The sequence below is a fragment of the Toxotes jaculatrix genome, chromosome 14, assembly GCF_017976425.1.
Source record: "Toxotes jaculatrix isolate fToxJac2 chromosome 14, fToxJac2.pri, whole genome shotgun sequence".
Taxonomy (NCBI): domain Eukaryota; kingdom Metazoa; phylum Chordata; class Actinopteri; family Toxotidae; genus Toxotes; species Toxotes jaculatrix.
In genome coordinates, this window is record NC_054407.1 from 18,352,332 (window position 1) to 18,377,559 (window position 25,228).

Sequence of the window (25,228 nt, forward strand, 5' to 3'; positions counted from 1 at the left end):
GCCATTGGCCTCTACAATCAGCTTTTGTCCATTTTGTATTTTTATGTAGCTGAGTGGAATTTATAACAAGTATGTGCTTCACATATGGAATGGAATTACAACAAGTTGCTGGTCCCACAGGTTAGAGGACATCTGCATAGTTGAACCTTTCTGGATTTCCCCCATGTCTTCCAACTGAATGCCTTTCGAGTCTTTGAGTGTTTGGGTAGTTGTAGTAAATTGCCTCAGTTTACAATAAATTAAATCCTGTTGCATCTCCAGTGTTTGAGTCAGTTTGCGTGAACAGAAAATCACAGAGGCAGATGGGTGTGTAGTGTGTCTCACTTTCATATAGCAGACCGGAGTTAGTGCAGTGTTTCAGACCAGCAATTAATCCTGGACTTCAAACCTGACCATAATTTTAATTCACACACATACAAGAGGCAGATATGAAGATAGAGGGAATTGCATTTGCTAGAAGCGGCAAGAACGCGTTGCTCAGCATCTGTGTATGCAGTAAGAGTGCCAAATTGTTAATATGGACTGCCCGGTGGCAGGGATAGGACGTGCTCAAATATGATTGGACGGCATACGGAACATGTGACCGTAAAGAGACTTCCAACCCTACTTGAACTACAGCAAGGCTTCATTTGTTATCAAGCTTGGAGATCAAAATGTGTTCCAGCTGCCTTTACTTTCATCTCATCGTACTATCGGGGGATTATTAGACTCATACAGTAAAGACACTGCTGCAGTAAAGACTGCTGCAGTTTTTAGAGATTTAGCTCCTATTAACTCAATGTGTCAATGAAAAAAGGTTTCAGATATAAAACATGACAGGCCTATAGTTGCAGAGGAGCTTCTGTCAGTGAGTGGTTTCTATATAACTGTAGCTGTTTTGACCGAAATCGGCCTAACCACCTCATCAAACTTCTTTACACCACTTCTTGCTACGTGTCCCCAAGGGGTATGTTGGCCAACGGTAACGACACGCCTGCAACCAACTGTCATCTGATAGGGTGTCGTCTCTCACATAATGGATGTTTGTTAAGCGCTCCGTTCACAGCAGGTTTTGGCTCAGTGGCAAAAACAACAACACACAATACTGGAAGTGTCTGACTCCATTTTCTGTCAACAGTCTCAGACAGGCCGGGTGAAGAAGTTCTGCATATGTCTCTGTGTCCGTGTTCCACTTAATGGAAGTCTTTTGGCTCCGGAGAGGGCCAACATCAACCTCGCTGCTTCCTCTCTTTGAAAAACGGCAGAAAGTTAGAATGAAAAATGTGTATTTCTCTTTGTTCTGCTGTGAGTCACACTACTTCTATCTATCAAACTTTCAGACCCGGCTGTGGTGCGTTGGTCGCTCTGGCTGTGATTACGTTGGCCCAAAACCATCACACCGCTCGGTGTATTTCTTGTTTATGCTTTAGTGCTTGTATTTTTGGACATACTGAAAAATGTCTGCGTGTTGTGCAAAGAATTCAGCCACGCAGAGATTTTCCACTGACTCAGCTCTCAAGTGTTTCAGTGACCGTTTCAAGTCAGGCATGTGTTTGTGTATTCACATCTGTGCATCTGCTGCAGAGGAAAATACCAGAAACGCTCTTCAGTCTGTCTGAACACACTTAGATCAGATTTTATGTTTGCAGGTTGAACTGCACAGTGTTTAGTAGTTTACTACAGTAGTTACACGAAAACAGATTGTCTCACTAACTGAAAGTTAGTTTTGCGGTTACTTGGACAGATTTTGAGATACCACTTTGTTAGATTCCAGGCCAGTGGAGGCGAATGGAATTTCAGTTGCTGAGCTTAAATCATTAAACAGTTACCTTTAAAAATGTAACGGCATCTTTTCTTTCCAGATAAATAAAGTGTACACAAAATTACAGTCAGGGTTTTTTTTCCCACAGTGTTTACTCTGACACACTTGTCAATAAGACTTTCTGAGTTTTAACTGTTACCTATTGGCACTACTGTACTTGAAAATTGCTGACAACAAGGTCTGTGTAGCCCTTTTACTTGGTTACAACCAAAGTCTCTTAGGTGATGTGTCCAAACCTCAGCAGATGCAATTAAAACTGTCTGCATGACTAGATAACACCAGCAATAAGTGGGTTTTTTTGTACTTTGAGTAATTTGAATACGACATGCACTGATGCAAAGTTAGTTTAATCATACATTACGTAACACTTCTACTAGTTTCAACATGGACCACTGTGAAACTACAATGGCCTGGGCAGGCAGTTAGATACCATCTTCTCTGTGGTCAGCGTCTTTCCCCATAAGCAAAGCCAGACTTGGCTGGACGGCTGGTTGGATCCACACTGTGTGGTTTTATTGGCTTTACTGGGTGACGAAGCTTGAAAGTGCAGTGCGGTGATGGGATGGAGCATGGCACAGGCTCAACCAGACTGAGGCTGATGAACATCGGACTGGGTGATGATTGTTGTTGATTCAGTATCTTAAGTGCTTCCACGGAGGGGCCACCCAGCAGGCGTGACCACACCAAAACCCGCCTGCACAGATGGGCTGTGGAGTTAACCCCAGTGTTGTACTCGGCACCCGAGCTGCGGTTTTGGGCTCTCATGAGTGTGTAATGAAATATTCTTAACCCACATGACAAAATATGTCTGAGTTTATTTGTGTTCATGTTGTTGTGGTAATGTTGTGATTAGGAAGAGCCCGGTCTCTTTGATTTTTAGATTCGGAGATAGTTCTCTGTGAGGCTTCGCTGTGGGAGTCATTATGAAAAAAAATGGCCTTTCTCCAGAGTAACATGGTTATGGTTACAGAACCGTTTGATATTGATCACACTTATATAAGCCACATTTCACAAACAGAGTGCAGCACGTTTTTTCTGGTAATAGGAAAATTTGTTGGACAAAAATGGGTTCTTGAGAAATAATGAGATCACACAGCACATTGCTTCATGGAGGTTTCAGTCCAAAAATACAACATCCTCTAAATTCTTGCTTTACTAGACCCTCTTGTACACTTTGCCCCGTAAATGATTTAAACCAGTGACGGAAACTGTTTTCTGTATCATGTGGGTTTTCTCACTGAAGTGGCTGCTGCTTGTCCCACGTCTCGTTCTTTTATAATAACTATGTTTCATGTGTTGGCAGACTATATAAAGTGCTAAGCCTTTGGAACAGTGTTAGCTATGAAGCACCTCTCCCACTGCAGTTAGTAACAGCTGGGCGTTGCTATAGAAACCCCCTACTGGCACAATCCCATAGCATTTTAAGTGACATTGATACATGAACCATTTTTTCAGACTTTTCACTTTTTAAGCACTTTTGCCAAACGAATCTGTCCAGCAGATCCTTTAGAATCAGTTATGTGTGTTAAAATAAAGGTTATGATCTACAAAAATTAAACGTTACAAAATTTAGTCTGGTTTTAAGGGACTCCTAAAGACCAAGTGATTACATGTCACATGTTTTCTGAAACCATGGAATTTGATGATTTAAATCATAAGCTAACGAATAATCCCTAAGGCCAATGGCTAAAGTCAACCTTTATTGAGAGTGAGTTTAGCTTTCTGCACATCTGGACACACACACTTAAAGACAGGGGAGAATAACATGTATTGTACATGCTAACACAGTGCAAGTCAAAGCCTAGACAATAGATGCTCATGTGGTGTGACTGATACGGTGAAAGTGAGGATCAATGATCAACCCCCTCTTCTCCATCTCTCTGAGGTTCACATGGTCCTATTTTTCTTGAAATGACCTCATTCCAACATGCCAACACTGGAACATGAGCAGGAGGAGCCAGGGGGTCTCTTGTTCTCCACTCAGGCCAATAAAGTTAGTTTATGGCTTCCATGTTTTTCTAAACTCATGCATGTGAATGGTGGTAATCGAGAAATGTCTGTTTTAACCGAACACTTTTTCATATTGTAAATGCTGCGGAGCTATTCTGTTCCAGATGCACATGGGCTGAAAAGTTTGCAGTGCAGAGTGCGGTACGCGCTGTGAGTTAGAGCACAGGAGTAAGAACTGTTTGGAATTAAATGTGTAACTTTTCCTAGATGCTGAGTCATCATTTTCTTTCTTAGCCCCCTTTGAGAAAGAGCTTTATGATTTTACAACAATATTGGATCAACGTTTGCGTTCACTTGTGTGATAGTAAATTATCAGGCTGGACTGAATATCCTAGACTATGTTTAGTGAAGCCAAGGCATATTTATGTTGAGTGGTCCCTTTGCAGCAGAGGAAAACATTGAATTGGCTTCCAAGTCATGGTTGGTTTGGGCTGATTTTTGAAGCAGCAATACGTCAGATAAAATGTCGTCAGTTTTTACAGAATGTAAAAAACGGAATGTATGTTTGTTTAAAATAACAAGTGATGAAAGAAGTATACTTTTGGAGCTAAAATGCACCTCATCATAAGTTAACAAGTGCTAAGTGTGTGTGTGTATAAGTGTACTGGCGTGCTCCTGCTTTAAAAACATTCCTTTTTAATAGTGTACACGCAGGTGCTACTTGAGTTGCATTTTACAGCTTTCCTCGGGAATATTAATTCTGGGTTACATTAAAAAATCCTGCCTGCCAACTGCAGCTCTGCTTGCCAGCTCACGGAGGACCTACATCTCATGTTGTATCTCATAACACAGTCTGTAGTTTGAATTTCTTCCCCTGAAACATGCAGATTTGACTCCAACTATTTATCTCCTAATGATACCGTGCCCTGTCAGAGCAGGAGACACACACTGTGAGCCTGAATTTCAGTCTTTAATGGAAACTGCTGACTGGAACACAATAGACTTTTTTTTTGATATTTAATCCTGCCTCACAAAGTATCCCTAACACAGTGGCCCAGCTCTGTTTATGAGGCACACTTGCGTGCTTAAAAGTCTGTCGTCTTCTAACCAAGCGCAGATGGAATGACAAAACCAGCTCTAATCAACTCCATGTTCACTGCGTCGTTTAATAGATCATCTAACTGTTTTCTCTACCAATTAGTTTCTGTTTGTGCCTTTTAGCACTTTGAAAAAAAAAAAATAGCGCCCTGCTCAGCTGAAAAGAAACGCATCATAAAGTTTGTGCTCTGTGCTCTGTTCCTCTGAAGGATACCATTTTTCTTAGTGTGCATGTTTCTGTTAGCGGATGCATTGTTTCCAAGTATTTCTCTTTTGATATTGCACAACCTCCATGAAGCTTGGATTTGTGCATAAGCATTCCAGAGTACTTGACTGACTTACAGTTAGATAAACTTTTTAGAGAAATCTTTGAATGTTTATGGACGCCATAAGGAGCAGGTGGTGATTGCAGCGTATTTTGAGTGGTATATAAACCAGTTAAGGAGTTGTTGTTTTTTTTTTTGTTTGTTATGTCAAGTACAAATAGTTAAAAGTTAAAAGATCCTCTAAGTAAGTTTTTTGCAGACCTATACAGAACAAGACTTGAGGGATGACGTGCTGAAGAGGATGTTTTCCAAAGATGCCTATAGCGCAGTATGGTATATATGTTATGGTCTGTGGCCAAGGCCTTCAAAGGACACTTTTCCGCTTTGTCAGCTTTAGGCAATGCTTGTGTGTGCAAGTGTGAGTATGTGTAATGAGGGCATCTCATCCTGTTCAGACATGCAGCCATCCATATGTTTTTTTTCTCTCTAAATTTACAGATTTCTGGCTGTAAACCACTGATCCCCTCACTCATCACAAAACTCAAGAAAGTGAGCACCACTGAAAAGGCTTCTTATAAAAACACCCACAATAGCATATGATGCTTGGCGTGAAGGGATGATGTATCAAATGTTTGCATGCGTCCTTTCAATTGGCTGCACTGTAACAAGGTCCAGATGTTCTAGAGGACCGGGGCCCAATTTAAAGTGTCATAAACCTGTTAGCAGAAAGTTAAAAAAAAAAAAAACACAGCCCAGGCATGCTAGGCTAGCTCAGCAAATCATGCAACCTAATGTCTTAGTAATTTGTCTCAGTGGTAACTTCCTCTGTTGGAGAGTGTTTACTTGTTAACATTCCAGTTGGCGACTGTTAATACTGGGGTAGCTATAAGGGCCAGAGGGGGACGCCACGACCCCAGTGCACCTTCTTAACCCAGTTAAAGGTTCAACACTGTTTCAAGAATGAAGTCTGTAGCAACCGTTCCCAGTTCTTCAAGTCCAAGCTGCACCAGACAAGATAAATAAGTGCAAATACATCAGTATTATCTGTGTACATTACATGGACTGCAGTACAGAAGAACATTAATCTTTGAAGTCACTTTATTTACCTAAATTCAAGTGTGGAACATGGACACATCTGCTGACAAGAAGTGACAAAACCAGGGATGAGAGGGGGGAAATCTTTATGTATATACAGTTTTTTTTCCCCCTTTTTAGTCACGCTAGCAGCATGTCTCCTGACATGGAAATGCAGGAGGTTGAGTGTGTTCGGGTGGTCCACCATTTTGCTCCAGACTGAAATATCTCAACAACTATTGGATGGATTGCAATGAAATTTTGCACAAACATTTATAGTCACCAAATGGAGAATCTTGGATGCTTTCGTGATGCCTTGACTTTTCATCAACCACATTAAGTTAGTTTTAAGGAAAATGTCTCAATAACTGTTGAATTGGCTTCTTTTACCTGCGACATTTTCCTCAGCCTCAGTTGAACTTTGTGTTGTGTGGTAATTCTGAAATATTAACATGCTTAGAGTACAAATCGAAAATAGTGAACATGGAAAACATTTGTCTCCTAATTTATGCTTATTTCATGTGAAACACTGAACACTGTCACATCTTCAGGCCTCTAATCATGGACAGCACTGAAATTCCACTGAAACAAAATGTGAACTGGTAGTAGTTTCAACCATCACAAATATGGACTGTGTGTACCACGAGATATTTTTGAATGACTACCTCCCTTGGAAGAGCCTCCATGCATTAGCATGGCAGCAGTTTTATATGTCTTAAACACTAAACAACACATTTGTTGAAACTATTTATTCAGGCAACTTATGTGGTACAGTTTTATTGTATGTACATTTTTGTGTCTATTTGTGAGTGTTTTGATTTGCTAAAGCAATTCTTAAACCAAAGTGTAACTTGAACCACAGTTTCATGTAATTGTAGTTTTGACAGTTTGTGCATTAGTAGACACATACCACACAGTAATGTAACCACAAAATATATGTGTTCCCCATGGAAATGTGAGACAAAAATGCAGCATTTGGCAGAATTGTGATCTGTCAGGTTCTATCCAGGTGGAGCAGAGAAGCCTGGCCTGTCTGTGTGACTACTGTTTTTTGGCTTGAGACCATATTCAGCTTTCATATAACACAAAATGGAAGGCTGTGAAGTGAAAGAATTCCTGTGGTAGCCACCCAGTTACTGTATATAACATAGTATTAACACTCAGCACAAAGGGTCTTCACACAAAAAGGCTCTCGTCTGTACAGGCTTTCTTTGTGTTGCCAAGGAAATTTCCACTGCCAGCCAGGAGTGAGACAGGGCATGCAGGCAAGCCTAATGGCAGGTACATGGAATAAGGGAATAAGTGTTGAGATTTTTTTTTTCTTTGACTGACTCAGAGTCCAAATGAAATACAGCTGTTTTGCAGACACCACACTGGACTGCCCCCATCTTTTTTTCTCTATTTCTTTTCTCTTTCTGTTTCTTTTTCTACGTCTGTCTTTCTTCACATTCACAACAGTGAGCTAATTAACGATGATAAACCTGAACCACAACTAACCATAACTTCTTCTCAGTATCAGTACAACCTCAGAACACTTTGGAGCATCTACTGTGATGCCTCTGGCCAGTTCAGACAGCCACACATGCTTAATAAAAGCATGCTAACATTTACTAATTATCATTAAACACAAGCTTGGGAATGTCATTAGTTTAACAGGTATTTGGTCGTAAACCAAAGCATTGGGAAAGTCAAAATTTCGAAAAGATGAAGGTGCTAGATGAAAGGTTAAGGGGTCACTAAAGTTATCGCAATTCATCCTGAGGGGAACATGAACGTCTGAACTAAATGTCACGGCAGTCCATCCAGTAGTTGTAGAGACATTTCACTCAAAACCACAAATGTAAACCTCATGGTGCCACTGAAGGAAAAGTCAGGGGATCATCAAAGTCATTTGAACTGTAGCTAATTTCATGGTAGTCCATCCAGTAACTGACATACGGTATGTCAGTCTGGATCAAAGTGATGGACTGACTGACAGACATTGTCATCCCTAGAGACATCCTGCTCGCAAAGCTAGTAAAGTAGCTCTGGGATAAAGGCTCATCCATTTTTGGAAAATATATATTCATTTCTGTCTTGGTCCATAAGCTCAGACAATGAATGACTATATATCTGGCACTATATAAAAACAGAAACAAGCCAAAACTGGAGTTACATGGTCACTTGACAGAAATAAAATGTAAGACACGGTATCCTCCACCCATACTTCTGCTCTTTCTAGGCTTTTCTGGCATTTATTTACCTCTTGGGGTTTATGTGGCAGGATTCCAGCCTGTTGATTGGGCTGTCCTGGCTGCCGTCCAGCTCCTCAACTCCCAAGAGCCACGGTCCTCACAGTCTGTGATCTGCACCATGCCTTTTGGTTTAGCAATGTGTTTTCTGTCAGCTCATGACATTTATCAGGCGTATGTTTATGTGCTGCAGTAGTCAATGTGTAGACAGCAAGAGTTCACAATGGTTCTATGGATATGAAACATGACACACTTAATGCCTAATGAGGTACATCATGGGCGGGGGACTGTAACTCAAAACTGAGTAAGCAAGAAATTAAGTATTTGGTGACTCTTGGATTTTAAGGCTCTGTTTGATTTTCTTTTATCAAAACTGAAAATTAACGTTTTCACGATCTTTGGGTTTTACATTACTGCCTAGGAAAGACTGAATATATCTACCAATTATCATCAGGACAATAGGCAGCATAAGTTCAATCTCAGAAATGTATATTTTACCATGATTACCGTAACATACCTTAACATCCTCTGTGGACGTAATTATGACAAAGTAAGCCATCAAAGTGTTTGTGAGAACTACTTGGCCCACATGTAATATGGATATAGAAACCCAGTAGTTTTGTTTTCTTTCTGGATTCTATGTAACAGAATACTGCGGCTACCTTGGAAGTGTTTTCTCTTTGAACCACATCGCTGACAGAATTGTTGTTTAAGCAAAATCCCTAGGAGGGGAACAGAAAACACTCCAGTGACAAGCAGTGGGAAAATGTTGCGACCCTGGACAGAGCTACTGGCTGCTCTGCCCAGAATGAATTTCCATGTTCGCTCAGTGGAGGCATCATTGCTGTGAGAACATGACAGTCTGGGTATGTACCATGCCCCTGCCAGGTTATACAACACAGTATGTGCTAAACAGGGATGGTGTTAACTTGAGGAACTTTGAGGTTTGCATAGAGACCGCATGTGCATTTAGGTTTTAGTCCTGATGGTTAAAGATCTTTAGGTTTTGATTTTACCCATTTTTTCCATGATGGGCTTGGACAGCGACGTCCCAGGTCAGAATCCCAAAGGTGACTGAGCATTTTCCACTGCTGCCCCCTCACTGTGTAAAAATACAGATTGTCAGATAACACAGCACTGTTCTGAATAGAATTTGTTCTTGTATGTTAGTAGCAGGGGGTTTACACAAAAGTTAATTATTAAAACATCTAGACTGGTGAAACCTTAATGAAAGGGTTTTGACTGTGAAGGAGTATTTGATATTCAGGAAGCAGGAGGAGCACATATGTGATACTGCCTCTATAGTCCAGTTTAAATTCTAATGAACACAGAAATACCTCTGCTGCCCTGCTCCTGACCCAGAACCTGCAGACGGTCGGCTGCTTGTTTACATGGTGTGATGTTGTCCTTTAAGCAGCATGTGGTCAGGACCGGAGGGGTTGAGTGGGGGGGGGGGGCTGTCTCTGATGGAGCTCTCCACACTGGCTCCCAACATGAGACTCTCAGTACACATAAGGACAACAGTGGCCTGCATATCCATGTCTACGTCCACGGCTGGACCCCCTTGAGGTGGTCAGATGTTATGTTTGTACAGATGTGTGGGTCCAAAGCCGAGAGGCCAAACCTCCAGTGCCCCTCTGGTGGTCCTGGCCCACCCCTGACTGGGAGGGATGGAGCCTCCTTTGGCAACAGACTGAGTCCCATCACGGGTGACATGACTTAAAGGGACAGAGCTAGGCCTCTGATGCTCGGAGGAAGTCATATGAAGATGTCAGTCCAGCTGAGGAATTTTTATAGCTTCCCCCAGTGGAAACAATAGACCTACCCATAATGCCAAGGGGCATGTCCTGACCATATCATGGTGCTTTAGAGAATACATTTGTTTACTAGACTTTAGTATCTGTCAAAAGAGAAGTTAGGCTCAGTGGTTCAGCATCAAAAGCAAAGTATTAAAAAAACATTATTTTAATTCCACATAACATGAACAGTTAATCTTTCTAAACTGTCGGTTTGTTTATGAACTGTATGATCACCTGACTGCTTGCGTTTCTTGCCCCTTGGGCTCTTGGGCTATTTTTAGTGAGAGATCGCTGAGAGATCTCACCACTTACTTTGAAAATGAAGCAAAAATAATACCCGAGTTCTAATGAACCATAGTTTCCCTAATATTACAGCAATGGAAGTGTATTTTAAATTGTTTTTCTTTTGCTTGGACTGAAAGCATTTATTTCATAACCTTCCCGTCTGGGAGAATGTTACAGGTTTCAACAAATTCTCTCTTCCTATATAATCTGATTTAAACTTGGTGCCATCTACAGATAGATCTTTATTGCCTGTTGTGAACGTACACAAGCTGCCCTCCTACTCCGCTTACCAGAGGCTACTTGGCTAGTTGTTGTGAAGTCAAGTAAACATCCTGCCTACAGTATAATGTTTAGCATTGTATCACATGGTGTTGGACTGGACTAGTGAACATCTGTGACGTGAATGACCAAAGATTTCACTGCACCGTAGTTTTAGGTCGGATGGCAATGAGGGATCACACAGAAGGGGAATGGTACTGTTTTGTTTTGGCTCTGCTGTCGTATGGATAACACGTGCAGTGTTTTTAAGGTTTCATAGTGAGTCTTCTTGCCTATTCATGAGGACAAATGTTTTCAATAGATCCTTGGCTGAAGAAACGCACCACGTGTCCCACTTTAGTCATACAGTACTAAAGTTAGTTATGAAATGAAAAAAAAACATCCCTCGTGATTTCATTTTTGAATGAAAACATTTTATGAACTCCCTGTTCTAGTTGCACAATATCAGAATTACTACTGTTTCTCAACATTGCATTGTGTTACGAGAATGAAGTACACTTACTGCACTCAGTACAATGATCCCTGACACAGATTCTGTTGTATGTTGCAGGAATTCAGGAGGGCACAGAGTGCACCAAGTGTAAAAATGACTGGGCACTGAGGGTGGCCATTGCACTCCTCTATGTGCTCTGTGCCCTGCTCACCATAGCGGTTGCTGTCCTCGGGTACAAAGGTAAGTCAAAACTAAATTAAAAAATTTCTAACCATCCCGTCTGTAGCTCTCAGGTTCAAGCCCATTCATAAGGACATAAATCTGTAAAAACACAATAATATAGTTACATTAAAAAAAGAAAAAAAAAAGGTAGTCATTTCCTGAAACAGCTGGGTCCTGTAGTATTTCGCAAATGTTACCCGTAAAAGGAGAAAATGCATTAACTGGGAACTATTTAAAGCCCAGTTTAAGCCTACTTTTGATGTTCTTGTATGTATTCCCAGCAGCAGGATGTTGTCTGTGGGGCTGAGTCAAAATAGACTACACTTCCAATGTTTATCGTAATGAAGGAACGTGTCACCCTATACAACTGGGCTGCTCACTCATGTGTTTTTAATGGTTTTTGAACAACAATGCAGCTCTATGGCCCAGAGGAATAAGTTATATCGGGCTATCTTGGTTTTGAGCTTTTCATGAGGATTTGTTACAAATGAGAAAAATGTAGAACAGCATTAGACTTATCCTTTAACAGCTTCCTAGTACATTTTCATTTCCATATCAGTCTATTGTTTCCTGTCTTCTTTAAAAGAAATTATTTAGTGGCAATAGACCACGTGCAGTCTCTCTCTGTCTCTCACTCTAAGGTCAAATGGTTGTATCACTCGCACCAGAATGGAAAACTAAATTCAGCCAAGTCAGATAGTTCAGCCTAAGATTTACCACTTGGGGAGAGTCCCTCGACAGAGTCCACTGTGTACTCTCCACTGAATTGAAATCTCTCTGAGATTGTCCTTACTGCAACTCACTGTTGCAGTTTCTCCCCATTTGAACCAAGCCAGCGATATTAAGTAGAAACAGAAAGGAATTCAGGTTATTCCAGGGATCATCGATATGGAATGTACTTTGTGCATTGTCCAACTTTACACATTTGTACCCCAAATCAATCATAGAAAAGCTGTCAAAATATCTCTCAAAATATTCAAGTCCTACTCGCTCCACAGGGGCCCCAACCTGATGAATCATGTACCTCCGTCAACAAACAGAGAGCACATTGGCCCAACAGGGAATGACTTTATTCAAAACATCTACAATTTTGGATCTAAATCTGAATCATGGCTTGTAGTGCTGTCAGGATTATTTTGGGTTTCGTAGCTTTGGGTCTGTGTTAGTGTAAAACCCATGTGATTTTGATGGTTTGGCTCTAATGTTTACCAGATGACCATGCAGCAGCTATTCTGGCTTAACAACCCAGAGGAGATTTTATGGCTTGGTAGCAATTTGTTGTCTCATGAACCACAGGTTAACTCACAAATGGCTGCAAGTGTCCGAAATAGTTTGCATTTTCAAGAAAGCAGTGTAGGCTGGTTCTGTGTTGCTTTCTTGTCCTCTCCATTCTTTATACTGCATGCATGGTACCAGCAAACAGAACTGCAGTTTTCTGCACTAATCAAGAACTTTCTTAATCTTGGCCCTCCAAATTACTCACTTTGTCAAAAGTTAAATGCATTGTTTGTGTTTCCTGCTGTGTCACTAAGTGACTTCTCTTGTAACATGGATCAGCATTAATCTGCTGGACCTCACGTTGGGTAACTGGCTAATTATGGCTCATAACCTGGGTCACAATAGGCAATAAGCTTTGCTCAAATTAGCAACCTTATGTAACTCATAATGCTTTTCCAGTACAGGGATGTGGGGGGATAGAAAGATTAACAGAGGGGAATAAGAAGATATTTCAGAGATCAGGGAGGAAAGATGGTGTAGCAGATATTTCTGGTGTGTTACATTTATGTCATTGTTAATCAATGGTAGTTCTCTAGAAATACAGTGGTCTGAAATGACTGGATGGATGATATGGGCAACAAATAAAACATGGGCCTGTACTATATTTCTCTGTGCTCGAAAAGATAAAATGTTGGAAGAGAAGGAGAGTAGACCCAGGCTGCATACTCCATCTCCCAGCAGTTGACCAACAGCTCTTTGAAACTGGGCCCATGTGTTTTTGTTTGTCCCAAGTGCATGTTATTGTTCCCTGTTTGTGTCACTTCTGGAATGATAACAGTGAAAGCGTAGGATGTTTTCCAGTGCAGTTTTTAGACGCCCTCATGCCGACAGAAAAACAAATGGTGGAGGAGAGGAGAGGGACTCTTGCTGCAGATGTGAGGGGGGGAAAGAGAAAGTGGAACCAGAGTTAGAGTGTGCTAGTGTGGTACTCATCATCTGTTTCACGTTGTTTACACTCATGAGGCGGAATTTGTGAATGTACTCTGAAAACTGAGATTTGTATCAATCAACAAATACACAGTTGCCCAGTTACAAAAAAACCCAAAACAAAACAAAAAAAAACTTAGGAAACCCTTCACCCTGTTCAACATCCAGAATTGGTGTTTGAGTTTCCAGTTATTTACTGGAGAGGTATGAGTACAACAGCACCCCCTGCTGTTCAAAATCTGTTTGACTGAAGACGTGCTGCAGCCGTGTTTACACTTAGATGCTTGAGGAGATCTCAGTCTGTGGTGTGCTGATTATTTCCAGAGGTAAAAGTAGCAGTAGTAGTCAAGACAAAACAAAACAAAAAAAAACTCCAATACAAATTTTACAAGTTTTCCAATACAAGTTTTGCATGTAAAATCTTTTTAAATATGTAAATATTATCAGTTAAATGTACTTGTGATCAGAATCATTTATCTATCTGATCTCCTGTGTTACTATAGTCAACAGAGGGTTGAATGCATTTCCTGTGTTAGTGTCTTTGGATCTGTGATGGTTGTGTAAGTGGTTCAAACAGTAAGGAAACATACTGCATTAGCATCATATCATTGTCTGTTTGACTCATTGCTTTTTCCCCCTGTAAGTCTACACACTGTTCGTCTGTCTCTTTACATTATACTCTCTCTTCTCTCTTTTGTCAGTGGTCCAGAGAATGGACAATGTCACAGAGGGAATGCAGAATTATGGAGGCAAGATCAATGCTGTGGAGACAGATCTGAAGAAACTAGGTATGTCTCATTAACACAATATTACATATCAAATATGGATAGTTTTCACCTAATATAGCTGTGAGCAAGATTTTGAGTGACCGTGACATTTTACCATGTTTTTACTTTCTATTAGCATAGATATTTTTGTGTGTCACCTTTCCAGATGATCAGGCAGGAGAGAAGTCAATTAATGCCACCAGTGAAATCAAGACTTTCAAATCAGATCTTGAGGCGTTACAGAACCAACTGAATGACATTGCCCTCAGGGCAACCAGCAACAGGGACATCCTAGATGAGCTCCGGATCACAGGAGATGACATGCAAAACGGTCATGTGTCCCTGCAGAGTTTTCTGGAAGGCAATGCTGCTTCATTGCGGGGGCTAAACCAGACCCTGACTTCCTACAGTGGCATGATTGACAACCTCCAGACAGACACTGCACGGCTCCAGTCAGAGATACAGGGCCAGGTCAAAGTGCAGAGCCAGACCCAGGTTGGGATCAGTTCGCTAAACATCACCCAGTCCCAGCAGCGCAATCTGCTCAGCACTCTACAAAAGACGGTCGAAGATGCAGGCCTAGCTGTGCAGAAACTGAAGAATGATTACCAGGGTCTACAGCAGACAGCCAGACAGAACCGGGCTGACACAGAGTGGCTTAAGGAAAAGGTCCAGAATCTCCAGGTTTTGGCAGCCAACAATTCAGCCCTGGCACGGGCCAATGGGGAAGCTCTTGAGGACTTAGGGGCTCAGCTCAACACACTAGCCAGCCAGATCCAGAACACCTCAACTCTCACTGAGGGACATGACCAGAGCATGCGTGAGCTGATGGACCACCAGAGAGACCACGATAACGCCACCTCATCTAAATTTGATGAGCTGGAAGCACGATTAGACAGACATGAGAATGACATGGACCGCGTGACTGGAAACGTGAGCTTTGCCACGCAGCTCCTAGGTGCCATCAGCTCTGACCTGAATGGCCTGAGGTCCTGTGCTGAGACAGTGATGCGGCATTCAGACCTGTTACTGGGGCTGAACGTTAGCGTGACAGAAGCCAAGGCAGAGAGCAAAGACCTGCGCGTCCAGCAGGATGAGCTGGCAGTCAGGTTGGACAGAGAGGTCAACAACCTGTCTATTGTGATGGAGGAGATGAAGGTGGTGGACAGCAAGCATTCTCAGCTCATCACCAACTTCACCATCCTGCAGGGTAAGAATACAAAATGTATTTGGTGTGCGCCGTGAAAATGGTCTGACAGGTTTTAGATCATAACATGATTTATTGCTTTGATTTAACATAACACACTTGTCCAACTATTGTTGAAAATTGTGACATGTAGATTTAATTATTTTAGGCATTACTTCATATGTGGATAGTCCATCCTTCCTGGTTGCATTTCCTGTGGCAAAATCTTTACACCTGTTTTAAAAAACTGTTATAGTTTCAGAGTATCTCATGTCATCTGATAAACTCTTGCAAATTCAGGTCCCCACACAATGAAAGGATTTCCATACCAAAGAAGACTATATTATACATATAGTCTCAAGTTCACGTTGTATCTCCAAAACAATAATTAACTAAAGTACAAGAAATAAATGGCATGTTTTCTTTCTTACAGTGCTGAAACTTCTAAGACCCCAACAGAAACAGGCACATACGGTCCACTCATCTGTAGTTATTATGTTTCAGGTCCACCAGGTCCAAGGGGCCCCAGGGGTGACAAGGGTCCCCAGGGACCAGTGGGCCAGCCAGGGCAAAAGGGTGAGAAAGGAGACAAAGGGATGCCAGGATTGGTGGGACCTAAAGGAGAGAAAGGTGCTGTTGGACTACCAGGTGCAATAGGTCCAAAGGGTCCACCTGGTGCTCGAGGTCTTCCGGGGGCTAAAGGATCGAGAGGGTCTGGAGGGCGACCTGGAAACCCTGGTGATAAAGGTGACCCTGGGGCTCCAGGGCTTCCTGGTAGGGATGGACCACCAGGAATGCCAGGACCACAAGGGCCACAAGGGCCCAGAGGAGCAGCAGGACCTGCAGGGCTGGATGGGCCTCGTGGGCCTGTTGGACCCATTGGCCCTCCTGGTCCTCCAGGGCTACCAGGGATATCTGCGCCTGTACCTCCTATAGTTATAAAGCCATTCCAGCCCACTCAGGTCCCTGAGCCTCTCAAACCAGCAGAGGAACCTCAGGGCTCTGTGTCCCGGCAGGTCCAGCCCTCTGTCGTCCCTACTGCAACATCTGGTGAGCTAAATGATTATATAAGGATAGAAAATAGAATATGTGGCTCATTATATAGTATGTCTTTTTGATACCTCTTGCAAAAAATGCTTCTTCAGTGAATTTACTTGTATAATGTGACTTTCTGGTATTTAATCCTTCCAGGGTGCCCGCCTGAGTTCAGAAAGTTTGGAGACAGCTGCTATTACTTCTCCTCTGGTTCTCAGAGACTCAACTTTGATGAGGCCAACCAGTTTTGTACAAACATATCGTCTCATATGCTCATTATCAAAGACAATGAGGAACAGGTAAATAAAATCAGACACAGAGCTTGTCTATACCATTATCATTGCCTTTAAAAAATGAAACAAATCATTTAAAATCAATTTTTTAAAAAACAGAATAGTCTTTTTCTGAACTAATTATCCTGTGAAATATCTGTTGCCCTTCTTTCCGTAGCAATTTGTGAGAAATGCAATTGCTGGAAAAGGTTATTTCTGGCTTGGCCTTACTGACAGGGAGGAGGAAAATGTCTGGAAGTGGGTGGATGGCACCATACCTGTGTTCAAGTGAGTTAACCAGCCAAATTGGTTTTTACAGCAAATAGAATCCATGTGTTTAAATGACTTTTGACTTGATTCCTTGCTTAATTCTATTCAAAACAACAAGCGTCAATGATTCTAACTAGCAAACACCTTCTGTGATGCTTGAGCTCTGATACATATTGTTCGTGTTGTCACTATTAGGAAGTGGAAGCCTGGCCAGCCTGATAACTGGACCCATGGTCATGAAGATGGCGAGGACTGCGCTGGTCTAATCCATAATGCCAACTGGAATGATTTCTACTGCACTGACCGTATTGGTTTCATCTGTGAACGTGCCTCTGACTGTTAGTACCTTCCATATATCAGAGCGCTTTGAATTTTTAAATCTCCTGTTTGTGTGAGTTTGTGCATGACCAAAACGAGAATGTGTTAGTCAGTCAATATTTTCAGACTTTCCCTCTCCGTCTGTGGCACTTAGCTCTAAGTTTATTCATTCCTTCTCCACATAAAAACAGGTTACACATTTATAATTTTCTAAAACAGCTGGAAACTGTAGTTTTTATGGCAACAGGAATTTATACAGTAAGTGAGACTGGCTCAAAGTAAACTACAGTTCCCATTTGGCACCTCCAGGACCTCTCATCCATGTTAAAAATATAAAAAAAATAATAAGCTTGAGTTTATTTTTGACCTTGGAAACAGCAGTAGACTAAACTATCTTATGTGTTTTTAGTTGTTTTTGGACAAGAATGAAGGTCTATGGCACAGAGGAATGAGCTATAGAACATCAGACTTTGACAACACATGATAAATTCACTGCTCTTTTCATTTGATTTGTTGACAATAAGAAAACTATAGAAAATTTCCAGTCTCTATGTTCCCAGAGAAGTGTAACTGTAAATATACCAGCCTGTAAGCACATCTTTAATGGTGTTAAAATCAATCTTTAGTGATGTATTTTTGTTGTTCTCTTCACAGTAAAAGCTCCGGTTTTATAGCATCCATCTAAGACAGTGTGAGCTGTCTTTGGGAGAAAGGAGAAAGAGGCTGAAGTTGAGGTTGAAGATGTGAGGACAATGAAGGACATGAGGAGGAGCTCTAAGTGAACAGAGGCCTCTGATAAAGCCAGCCCAGTAAAGCATCACTGAGACTTTGACTGATCTTTGTGTTTACAAAGGCACTTTACAACACAGTATGGTGCAGAAGACAGAACAAGCACAGAGCCAGCCCACTATGGTATTGATTTAGTATTTGTACTGAAGGAAACATGAGAATGTAGTCATTTATTTAGGCTGAACTAAGTAATTGTTTGGTACAGCCACTGTTGTATAGGTGTATGTGTAAATAATATTTCACAAAAGGTGAATTGTTGGTTGGGATGGAATTTCATGTCATTTTATTTCTTGACTACCTTTTTAATCTTTACACTCACAAAAAAAAAAATCTATATCAGAGGGTTACGTTGTTAATAGAGCAGAACTATTTTTATAATGTCAAATACTTCACAGTGTCCATTCAGAACTGTGCTTAGAAATAAACTCCTGGGAAAATGGTGAACACCCACTCACCATCAGCAAATGACTGCAAACTTCCATAATAACTACAAAATAAAGCTAGTATCAATTTCACCTTTCTGCAAACTCAAATATTAATGGCATTTTTTTTTGATAATAGATGCTCAGTGTGAGCAGTGCTGCTGTTTTATGAAGGATAGTATTTCTTAGACTTTAGACTGCCAGTATGAGTTTTACACAGTATGAGGCATACATTAGCATTATGTAAATGTTTTGTAATGTAGCCATTATAAGATGATCTATTCATTATGCCAAATACAATATGTGAAATATGTTACATGTTTATTATTTGCATAATCAGTTGTTATTGTTATGTGATTGACCTTTGCAAATTCATATCATGCTTAAGGACTGAGTAGCAGTTTGTAATCTGGCTCAAGGCTTATTATGCCTGACTTAAATTTCCTATGGATCAGGCCAGGACACTTATCACAATAAAATGTGAAATAAACTGTGTGTGGAGTCAGTGCTTTTTGTTCTGTATTGTAATAAACAGATTAAGATGATATGGAATGAAAAGCCTTTCATTTATCCATAAAAACTGAAGAAGAAAGGAAACTTGATGCTGCTTGCTGCTTAGCTGTATGCTGTAACCAAAATCACTCATTATTTCTCTAAATCTCTCCAAAACAACAGTGAAATTTCTTTTTTTTTTCAATTCATTTTTCTTATTTCTTCTTATGTATGTATGTATGTAAAGTAGTTAAAACTAGCTCCACCTCCGGCAACTACAACAGTAAAATGCTGCCTACATTCTAATGAGGCAGTGTTAACAATGAAATTTGTAATAATCAACTTTTGCCAGATTTAAAGTCCGACAGGCCAGACTGAGCTGTTCAAAAAACTCTTTTGTCCCTCAGTCTGTCAAACTGCTAAATGAGACTTCAGTTTCTAAGTAGGCCTCAGTGCACCTGTGTGGACTAAGCGCTGAATGTGGAAATGAGGGATTTAATTGGCTGCACTGCAGTTGTTTACTCACAGTGTGTGTTGTAATATACACTCAATTGGCAGTCTGTTAGGTACACGGAGCTAAAACTAATGCAGTCCAATACAACAATCCCGCAATAAATCCTCCCTTAATGAAGTTTAGAATGTTTTCATTCAAACTGTTCTAGAGAAGTTTTGAACCAACTGTATGAACATTCTGGAGATTGTCTTCTGTGATGTTGCTAAACTGTGCTGTGCTTTAAATGTCTACCTTGCAGTATATATTACAGGGTTTTCACTTGTTATGGAGTATTCTCACATTGTGGTACTGGTACTTCTACTTAGGAAAAATATCTGACTACTTCTTCAGCCACTGGATATATCAGTACAAAGTCCAGATTTGACAAGCCTAAGTATACTGGTTTTAGATTTGGACCTGGTCAGATGTGAAATCTAACTTTTAATAATATAAAAAGCTGGGGAGTCTCTCATCTGTTCTGTGGTCAAAGCGATGAGATAACGTCACATGATCACCATCACCTGACGATGACATGTGTTTTTTTTTTACGGCAAGGGCAATTTGTAGTTTATAGTTCATTTCATGTCCGGTGTACAGCTAATTAACCGGCGTGAGGGTTAAATTATAGTCGGTGACAGCAGTTTATTTAACTCAGGACAGTTACCCAGAATACTTCGCTTGTTGCCGTCTGGCGGAGGAGTGACTGTGTAGACTAGGGACAGCTAGCTCCGATTGACATTCATGAAGTTGTCGTTACTATGCGTTTTTATTGTATGAAATAAAGCAGAGAGGGAAAGAAAATAACAGGGGAAGGCGAAATCTGTTGTTGTCGATACACCAGCAATGCCTCTCTTCACGACCAACCCATTTGACCAAGATGTTGGTGAGTAATCATGAACTGGGGGCTATTATCAGTAGGCTAGCTGTAGTAGCTGTGGTCAGACAGCTTTGTTTGTGTCCTACAACTGTGTACAGCCCCTCGGTTAGCCTCAGGATCTACACTGCTAATGGTGAATGGCTACCTTGCAGTATGTACTGCAGGATATAAAAACAGATACTGATACTGTCTGCTTCCCCTATGTTTGTTATGATTCAGTTAGCTAGGGATCTCAGGTTGCTAACTAGCTTGCCTTATTTAATGTGGAGATTTAGCTAGCAACAGCTAGCATCCAGAATCCTTGAAAACGTTCACAAAGTCCGACATTTGAAGAGTTAAAGCTTAACGCAACTTGTAATTTTTGATTTTTTTAAGCCATATTATGTGCAAAGTTTATCTTTTGTTCCGTTTCACTGCTTGTAGACGAGTGACAAAGATGTTGTCATCAGCTAATTGAAGCTAGCTAGCTACCCATTTGCCTCATCAGTACCATACTGTATCCCATTGTATGTTGGCTAACCAGTATGATGAGCCTGACATCTCACAGTTACTGGAAGTGAAAGAGGATGCGGGGTGGTGTGCGAAACCATAAAGCTACGATGTGTTTCCTTTTCTCTCTTTGTTCTTATCCGAGTGGTTAACCACTTCATTTGCATGTGCACTGGACAGGGGGTGGGCAGAGTATACAAACACCTCACTGCACATTACCAAACAACCTCAAAGCAGTAAATGCCAATTTGGTAAAGTTTATAATGGGTATGCTTGGGCTGTCGGGCGTTAGTCAGCGTGAATGATCATTTTCAGTCTGTTAAGCTCTGTTTTTGAATAAATATGCTGTGAGGTGTCTCTTTGGCATTGTTGGTGATCACCTACTTTTAACTAGGGGTTGGGTGTGTTCATGACATTCTCTATTTTTATCTAATATTACAATAAATAACCTGACAGAAATGTTTTTTGTTTTTTGTCCTGGGCTAAACAAGCTGATAAAACAACCGTATATAACATGGTTAAAACTAGCTCCACCTCAAGGATCTACAACTGTAAAATGTCACGTAAACATTGATGCATAAGTATTAACTTGTCAAAATCATCTATAAGTCACTGGAAGCAAATTTCTGCAGAACGAATATTTTACCTTTGATACATTTTGGTACATTTTGGTTGTGATAATTTTGTACATAAGTATGCTTTTGAATGCACGACTTACACTTGTAATGGGGTATTTTCAGAGTGTTATATTGGTACTTTTATATAAGTAAAGGATCTGACTACTTCTTCCACTGCTGAAGACAAGGAAGCTGTCGTGACAAAGAGGAATTCTCACCACCACTGAACAACAGACATTAATTGGCACATTTTCATAATGGAAGAAGCTACAGTCTCAAATAAACTTCAAGTTAAATACTCTAGAGAGTATCAACACAAACCAAACATTATGAGCTTCAGATTGGTGTTTACTGCTGGACTGTCGTATTGTAAGGGGCCTCTCTTATTTTGTTAGCCCTCTGTATCTCTCTAGCATTTATGCTAATTTGCAAGGATGCTTAATATAGCTGTTATTTACACAGATGTTTTAGAAACAGGGGAATTTGTTTATGCCAAAATATCATAGCCAACACAAAAAGAAGAGCAAAGGAGAGGTTCTCACACGCAACCACAATTTTGGTTTCAAGAAGCTTTATTATTTCTGATCTTAGGAGGATCATCACTTCTCCTCTGTGTCTCTGTGGCTACAATAAGTCATGAAAAAGGTGCTCCTGCAATCGTTAAGTTTTCTGCTGCTGTTGTGCTTCTTTCCTGCAGAGAAAGCAACCAGTGAGATGAACACAGCTGAGGACTGGGGCCTCATCCTGGACATATGTGATAAGATAGGACAGTCACGCACTGGGTTAGTTAACTGTCTTTGTACCACTAAGGCGCACACAAACACATCTATAAGCCTTTCTTTGAGATATGTCAGTTTTTAAACATATAGCCCCGGGTTGGAGATTGAACCCAGGGACACTGAAGCGTACAAGGAAAAACTGAAGATAAATATTGATTCTTAATGCAAAAACGTCTATAGTGACATTGTTCTGTGGACAAGCCATTAATATCCAGAAATCTTTTTTTATTTCTCACATTCTGTTGCAGGCCTAAAGAATGTCTCCGCTCTATAATGAGAAGAGTGAACCACAAGGATCCTCATGTGGCCATGCAGGCACTGACTGTAAGCAAACTGGAAACAAACAGCCATGTTTGGTATAAGTGTGACGGTTCAGTTCATGGAAGCGTCATGTTTCCTTCTTGTCATCTAACTTAATTAACCTTTCACTAACACAGGAGTTAGTGGAGTAGCTGAATTTGTTCTATATTAAGTTAAATCCTAGTAGGTGCTACCTGTTTGTTAACTGTTGTTTTTCACCCTTTGTCCTCACAGCTTCTTGGTGCTTGTGTCTCAAACTGTGGGAAGATTTTCCACCTGGAGGTGTGCTCCAGAGAGTTTGCCAGTGAAGTCAGTAATGTCTTAAACAAGGTATGTGGTCATTTTTGCTGTGTGTGTGTGTGTTATCCATTTTACCTCAAGTATTTGTGATTTCTTGAAAGTAGGTCAAACACCATGCTTCTTCACATAGCATGCTTTTTCACGTGTGTCTCCAGGGCCACCCCAAAGTGTGTGAGAAGCTGAAGGCCCTCATGGTGGAGTGGGCAGAGGACTTCCGCAATGATCCACAACTCAGTCTGATCTCAGCAATGATTAAGAATCTGCGTGAACAGGGTGTCACTTTCCCTGCAGTGGGGTCCCAGGTAAGCTAATAGCGTGGAATAGACATTTTTTTTGTTTTTGTTGTTTGTTTTGTTTTTTTTAGTAATTTTTAAATTGCTGTGTTTGGTTTGCAGAAACATTTTAAGTAAATGGTTAATTTAAGTTGCTTAAAAATTAAGACTAAGGCTCAAGTGATGAGTTATTGATTCACCTAAGTGTATGATTATAATTCGTTCACAGGCTGCAGAGCAAGCAAAAGCAAGCCCTGCTTTAGTGGCAAAGGATCCGTCCACCTCAACAAACAAAAAAGAAGAGGAAGACTTGGCCAAAGGTAAGGTGGCTTTATAGCTGATATTTAGACAATTAGTCTCAGCCGTCAATGGAGAAATGTATTGTCCTTAAAAATGTGCTCACTGACACCTCTGTGTCTTTGTTGGCACTGCATGAATCACAGTTTACACTGGATTAATGAACTTTAAGGACTTCAAAGGGCAAAGACACAATCACACTGTGTCTCTTTTGTTTGCAGCTATTGAGCTGTCACTGAAGGAGCAGCGTCAGCAGCCGCAGACCTCCCTGTCAAGCCTTTACCCGAGCACCTCCAACCTGCTCTCCTCGCACAAGTCAGATGGCAGAAAAGTCCGCGCCATCTACGACTTTGAGGCCGCTGAGGACAATGAGCTCACCTTCAAGTCAGGAGAAATCATCACCATCCTGGACGATAGGTGAACTTTTACACACACACAAAAAAAAATAAGCAAGTACAGGCAGCAAACAGGGGTTTGTCAAATTTTTGGGCAGTTAGGTGGCTTTCTGAGTTGGGCGGCCGTTCTTTGTTAAGCACGCACTAAAGTTGAGCCCTGAGTCTAGCAGCTCAAAAGAAAATACCCCTAAAATACACACTCACATTATCACATCTCAACCAATCTGATGAACAGCTTTTGGATTCTGTTACAATTTGAAGAAAAATTGTGTAAAATGAATTTATAAAAATATCCTCACATTTTAGAAACTGAAAACGAAGTGGTAAAATAATATGCACATTTAATCTCTTGAATCTTTAATATGAATTCTGCAACAAAAGATCACAGATTAAAAGTAGAAGAGGCATTGTACTTTCCTGTCATATATGAGGGTGGTTTGGATTTTTTTTTTTTCAGTGACCCCAACTGGTGGAAAGGGGAAACTTACCAGGGAATTGGGCTGTTCCCATCTAACTTTGTAACTGCTGATCTCACTGCAGAGCCTGAGATGAGTGAGTACACACACACAGAACACTCCCTTTATCCATTGATGTCTTCTCTAGTTCTCTGATATCCCATTTAGTCCATTAGCAGTATTGCTTTATTGATCCCAGAGTGGGAAATACTTTATCACTTACATGCGACTGGTCAAGCAACACAAGGTACACTGCACAATCTCAAAGACTACACAATCAGGTTATTGGTGACATAAACAGAAAACTGTATATTGGTGACTACATGCAGCAAACAGTAACACTTCCTGTACTTCTACAAAGCTGTACAAGAATTGTTCTAATAACATTTTCGACATATTTCCTCTTATTAGAGAGATCTTCGTACAACATTTACCTTTCCTGATTCCGGTACAACGAATCTGAATTAACACATAATATTTGTTCTTTTGTAATTTCTGAATAAGCTATTCAAATGCAGCTTTCACAGTTCTTGGCATTGGCTCTTGAAGTGATGCATGCTCATTTTTTAATCCATTCATTTCAGTCATTCACGGATTTAACGTCTTCATTGCTGCCACAATGGAATTTTTATGTGAGCCACAAAAATGTTCAGCCTGGGTCGTCACCTTTTGAAAAGCAAAACGTGTGTACGGTGTCCTGTCAGATGTAGTTATAACAGAACACATTTGAGCCTCATATTTTAGTTATAAAGCACATCGC

General features: G+C 40.8%; 1 protein-coding gene across 1 annotated transcript in view; it reads left to right on the top strand.

Annotated features, from left to right (window-relative positions):
* Positions 1-25,228, top strand: part of LOC121193772 (collectin-12-like) — a 35,626-nt gene that overhangs the window by 6,183 nt on the left and 4,215 nt on the right. The window contains exons 3-18 of the mRNA XM_041056236.1: positions 11,334-11,456; positions 14,345-14,431; positions 14,577-15,620; positions 16,101-16,646; positions 16,788-16,930; positions 17,082-17,191; positions 17,369-17,511; positions 18,345-18,403; positions 20,495-20,570; positions 22,368-22,452; positions 22,698-22,773; positions 22,984-23,079; positions 23,205-23,351; positions 23,551-23,641; positions 23,840-24,035; positions 24,471-24,565. Coding sequence (XP_040912170.1) covers positions 11,334-11,456; positions 14,345-14,431; positions 14,577-15,620; positions 16,101-16,646; positions 16,788-16,930; positions 17,082-17,191; positions 17,369-17,511; positions 18,345-18,403; positions 20,495-20,570; positions 22,368-22,452; positions 22,698-22,773; positions 22,984-23,079; positions 23,205-23,351; positions 23,551-23,641; positions 23,840-24,035; positions 24,471-24,565 — 3,117 coding nt within the window. The remainder of the gene's footprint in view (positions 1-11,333; positions 11,457-14,344; positions 14,432-14,576; positions 15,621-16,100; positions 16,647-16,787; positions 16,931-17,081; positions 17,192-17,368; positions 17,512-18,344; positions 18,404-20,494; positions 20,571-22,367; positions 22,453-22,697; positions 22,774-22,983; positions 23,080-23,204; positions 23,352-23,550; positions 23,642-23,839; positions 24,036-24,470; positions 24,566-25,228) is intronic.